The 5,709-nt window shown below is 32.0% G+C and overlaps 1 protein-coding gene across 1 annotated transcript; it reads right to left on the reverse strand.

The window, feature by feature from the left end:
• Positions 1 to 1,350: 1,350 nt before the first annotated feature.
• Positions 1,351 to 4,802, reverse strand: LOC131662114 (WRKY transcription factor WRKY24-like). Its single transcript, XM_058931809.1, has 5 exons — positions 4,392 to 4,802; positions 3,913 to 4,086; positions 3,049 to 3,653; positions 2,417 to 2,581; positions 1,351 to 1,962 (listed from the first exon to the last, which is right to left on the reverse strand). Exons 1-5 carry the CDS (start codon positions 4,656 to 4,658, stop codon positions 1,605 to 1,607), a joined length of 1,569 nt encoding a protein of 522 aa, XP_058787792.1. The 5' UTR covers positions 4,659 to 4,802; the 3' UTR covers positions 1,351 to 1,604.
• Between the last annotated feature and the right edge of the window lie 907 nt (positions 4,803 to 5,709).

The following is a 5,709-nucleotide window of genomic DNA, read 5'->3' on the forward strand; positions in this document are numbered from 1 at the left end:
AATTATTTAAATTCATACTTAATATAAAGAAATTTATAATTAATCTAAAATATTTAAATTCAAAATAATATTTACTGAGGATCTGGAATGCTCGCGTTATTTTCGTTTACTTCATCATTCTCGTCTACTACTTCATCATGATTTTCCAATAATTTTTTTAAAACATTGTGGCGAGGTGATTAACACCCTGCAACGTTTTTTCCCAAAATTTCAAACTTCCCTCCCTCTGTTGCGAGATGGAAATACACTTTTATATATATATATATATATATATATATATATATATATATATATATATATATATATTTTAAAAAAAAATTGGTTTGAGAGGTGGTTTGCACCCCGCAACTGCAATAATTTGCGAGGTGTATGTCACCTGGCAAACTCACCCAGCTAATCAACAATTTTCTTGTAGTGTATGCTAAATCTATCATAACGGGTTGGAACGTTCAACTGTGGTGAAATGTTGAAAAATCTCTCAAAATGTTGGCGTTGGGTATTAAACCCTTGACCTCCTCATTTTACCAAGGGTTCTGTCTACAATCGTAGTGATATGTTACGCACTACTGGATTTTTACGACGGTTATAGTCTGTTGTAGTAAATAGGGCACATGCTACCATACCATACGTTACCACGGTTCACCAACCGTGAAGATATCATTTTTCCAACTATGGTGAAAGATCCTTTTTGTAGTAGTGGTTTGTGAAAAGTGTCCAATGCCACAAGAGGATAAGAGAAAATTGTTTGTCCAAAATCAAAAAAGAGTATGAAAGGATAACAAACATTTGAAATTATCCACTACCAATTTGCGATCATACTTAACACAACTCGATCTTGTATAATGGATACATGCATAATATTACACAACATAATTATGGAAGATAAACATGCCACGTGTATATGATACAAATTTCGATTTTCCAGTATAATCATTCGAACAATAATACGACGACATTATCAAATAATTTTAATATTGATTTTCAAGAGATTCTACTTAATATAAGTTATAAAAAAAAGACCGCACACAATCTCCTAATTAACAAGACACAAATCAAATATTGCACGTCTCTAATAACTCTAGAAAGTTTTGGCAAATTGGAGATTAATATTAACTCCTCCTAATAGGATCATTAAGTAGGATCATCATGACTTTAAGGACTTCATCAAAACATTTTTGTACAATGTAGTGATTATAAAATGATATATTTTATATATTGTAAAAATGATTTATAATATTTATATAATTTAGAGACTAATTTCAAAAGATAAAATAGTTTATGAACTAAATTGATGATTTATTCAATTTTTTTTACCAATAATAAATTAATAATGAAATAATCAAATACAAAAAATTGATTCCAAAGTTCTATAATGATAATAATAAAGTTACAAACATATATATATTTATCATCGTAATTAACCTACAACAATTGTTAAATATACAGTATCTATACCAACCTCCAAGCCTATAGGTGTGAAAATATACAATAAATTACAAATACAATAAATGGAATGAACTCAATTTTATTAGTCTTAAGTATATGTACGTATAATCCTAACCAACCAGCCCTCCAAAACAATGCAAAAAAAAGGAATATTCCTTTCAAGATAGCAAAGAATCAAAAAACGAGTCATCTTCTACTACAGGCTCCTCCTTGGCTCTACCTCTAATAACATTATCCACACGTTGTTGATTCATATTCACATAAGAATCCATTGGAAATCCATTGTTCTGCAGCATCTCATGGTTGAAGAATCCATTGTTAGCACTCATGGTGTTGTTCATTGTTGGTATATTAGGTATTGGTTTGTTGATAGAGAGGTTTCCACTTCCACGTGGTGCAGGAACATCATGGTTGTGTTTTCCTTCGTAGGTTGTTATCACTGATCTTAGGTCTTGTGAAGCTCTTTCCACATGTTTTCGAACTTGACATCCAGGGTTTGTGCACTTGTAGTAACTCCTATATTATGCGTTAATATAATTAGTCTATAGCATCGACATTTCTAAAAAAATATGTCGTGTTTGTGTTTTTTTTTTTGTGTAAGCAAGAGATATATTAAAGGGAGAACTAAGGGTTCTCCAACCTTGATACACGAGCGGCAAAAAACCGACAAAAAAGAAATATCGTGTTTGAAATCGACACCAACACTTATAATTATCAATTTATTAATTTTTAAAAATTATTATCGTATCAGTGTTAATATCGTGTTTCTCGTGTCTATGCATTGCTGAGAGACTATGATAAAAGTTTTGAGTGTTGGAGATCACATGGCATAGAATATTTGAGTCTTGTCTCATGCATGCATGGTTGCCAATTTTGACTAATAAGAATATTAAAGAACAATATAAAGTTGGACATTTATGTCCAAAAAGAATAGGTCAAAGGAAGAAATTAAGTGTGTTTTTTTTCTTACCTTGGATTTGGGTTTCCCTTTACTACTTTTTGTCCATATTTTCTCCATCTGTACCCATCAATTAGAATATCAATGTCACTTGTTGTTTGAACCACAACTCTAGGTTGCCTCACTGTTCCATTTCCAATTCCTGATGATATTCCCTCATTTTCACCTTCAATTCTCCTGTAATATTTATGAGATTTAAAATTAAATGTAAATTCAAATTAATCATACAAATGATCATAAAAATATGTAAAATAGTCGCATTTATTGATTTAAATTGCGGTCTACAATTAAATAGATTTTAAGGTATTTGCAACAAAATTACAAGTGATTTTGTTGAGTATGACTCAGTCAGAAAATAGGGGTAGAGAGCGGGGAGTCGAGCTAGCGAAGTTCACCCCATGGTATGGTTCAAATTACTTGTAATCAAATATTATTCAACGATATCATTTATAATACTGAAAGTCTAATTCATTCAAATAATAATATGAAATTATTAGTCGTAGATACTAATCTCAGATTTAGACACACTTGACTGAATTGCGTAAACAAATATCGTTTGCAATTTAGACTTATTTTTCCATGTTAAAATAGCCATTTAAAATGATTATCACAACTAATTTTAAAAAAAAAGAGTACTAACATACCATTTTTTGGCATCGGGTTGATCATCGTCACAAAACTCGTGATCTCCACCCGATTTATGAGAACTCTGCTCATATTCATCATCTCCGACCGATATAGAAGAATTCTCCGGCGTGGCAACCAACACCATTTGCATATCATTTCCATATTGATTATTTGAAGGAGGATTCGCAAGTGACGACGAAGAGGAAGACATTGAACTCATGTTCCTCTTGTTAGCCACGGGCTTAGGATGGTTATGATTCCCTTTATAAACTATTTCAGTGACCTGTCCATCCAAAGCTCTTTCAACTTTTTTCTTAGTTGGACAACTTGGATATGTGCATTTATAGTAACTTCTTGGATTCTCACTTCCTTTCACTTGTTTTTGTCCATACTTTCTCCAATTGTATCCATCATCTGATCTTCTACTAAGTGTTTGAACTTGTTGCTGTGGCTGAGTTTGATAATTGCTATAATCTCCCTTGTGATTGTTTTGTCCATTAATAGAATTATTCTCTTGTGTGAAACTATGAATTGATGAAGAGTTTTCTGTTTTCACCATACTCATATTCATTCCAGAAGATATTAAGCCATCTTGTTTTGTTGTTTCTTGGAAACTCCATCCCTGTATAATTTGTTGATAAAAAAGTTAGAAACATGTCTCTGAAATCGGTGAAGACAAAACAGTTTTGGAAGGTGCCGATATCGATACTGTTATTGACTGTTTTTATGATGAAAAAGAAATTGAGGTTAAATCAGACTGCGACGACAGCAATCAGTATCGCAAGACCGGTACCAACCAAAACTAAAACCTTAATCATATATTATCATGTATATGTAGAAGTGTGATAAATAAGTTTTGAGAATTGAAATTTGTTACATACGTTTTGAGTTGTGTTGGTTGTTGAAGTTTGAAGCATAGGTTGAGCTTGGAAGGAGAATCTTGAGAAGTTTTCATCTTCTGACTTGACATTTTGCTGCTTTTCACCATAGTTATTATTCTTCCAATTTAAGCTTTGATTATTGGCAAATGATCCGGTTGTTGGAGATGGTAAAACCTATATCAAAACATCACAAAGTTATATCACATGCAATCAACAACATAATTATATCAAATATTTCAATCTGTACATGTATTGCAACGCTGGTTGCGGTCGTTGCTGCTGAGGTGTGAATTAATCGTAATTTATTCTTTATCACATCGGCATCTTTCGGTACCGTTTTAAGAATATTTTTTAAAAGCTTGATCATATATCCAACCAATAATAATAGAAAAGATTTTAAACTAACTAAACATGATGAGAATTATGAAGTCATCTAAAAATTCTAGAGAAGATGATGAGTGATTTGTTGAGAGACTTACATGAGAAGAGTTGAGAAGAACTGGAGAGTCAAGAAGCTCGGAAAGGGAGAAGCCATGAGGGATGGAAAAGTAAGAAGGAGAGAAGAGAGGTGTGGGAGAGAGAGGAAGTGATGGAGGAGGTGTGGACTTGAATTTTGGTAAACCGGAACCGGTTTGATCCAACAAAACATTATTAGGACGATGATGATGGTGAGATCTTTCGGTGTTTCTGAGGTTGTCTCTGTCTGTGGGGGAATTTAGAAGGTCGGAGAAGAAAGAGGAGGTCATTGAGAATGGAGAAGGTGTGGCGGTGATGAAGTTGAGATGAAGAGAAATGAAGGAGAGAAGGAGGAGAAGAAGAAAATGAATAGGTGTTATGAGAAGATATTTCTATGAAGGGAAAATGAAAAGTTGTGTGATTTTATTTAAGTTTAGGTGTACCTTTGAGTTTAGTTGGGTACCGGTACCTTGAACCAATTAAATAGAAGAATTCAATGCCACGTCACTCTTATATTTTATCTTATTTTAAAATAAATTAAAATTTAAATACAATTTGCACTAAGGGTACTGGTACCCAACTTAAACTCATGGGTACCAAAGAATTTGCCTTAAGAGCATAAATATCGCCAGTTTTTGTATTGTTTCTACACTACTCTCAAAGTAACTGTGTCAGATTCTTTGGATAATTGGCTGTAAAAAACGTGTTTAAACTTGCCAACGCCCTTTAGTTTGAGTACGCTTCTACACTGCCAGCAGCTCTACAAATGTATTATTTAATTATTCATTGCTACATATTTCAAAATTAAGTGCAAGTTTGCATTTAAATGTGGGGTACATTGCAGGGTTAGATGGGGTCCATTTTAAGATTTTTATGGATTCTATGGATATTTGAAAAATGTAATTGAGTTGTTTAAAAAATGTGAAAGAATAATATAATAGAAAATATTATGTGGGTCCCATTTAAAGAACCAAAATGAGAATGATGGATGTGGATGCTCTATGTTTATTATTTTTGCATTTACTTTTGGGTCAGAGGGTGTGGGTTTGACTGGATGGCGGCTAGCATAAAATGAGATATTTTTATTTTTTGTATGTAGGGTGTCATCTATCTCTATCATATTAAATAGGAAAATACTAATGAATGTTTTAGGTAATTGATAAAGAAAATTATGTAAAAATATTGATATGATGAATGGTGTATTTAATTTGTCTACTCATGGTATACATTCAACGGATTATATCATCTAATTTTAAAATATTTAATTATTTATTATAGTAAATATTATAATTGTTTGTTGTTTTCAAAATATTTTACACAAGAGGTAATCTTATTTAATTT

The sequence above is a fragment of the Vicia villosa genome, linkage group LG3 (genome assembly GCF_029867415.1).
Source record: "Vicia villosa cultivar HV-30 ecotype Madison, WI linkage group LG3, Vvil1.0, whole genome shotgun sequence".
NCBI classification, from domain to species: domain Eukaryota; kingdom Viridiplantae; phylum Streptophyta; class Magnoliopsida; order Fabales; family Fabaceae; genus Vicia; species Vicia villosa.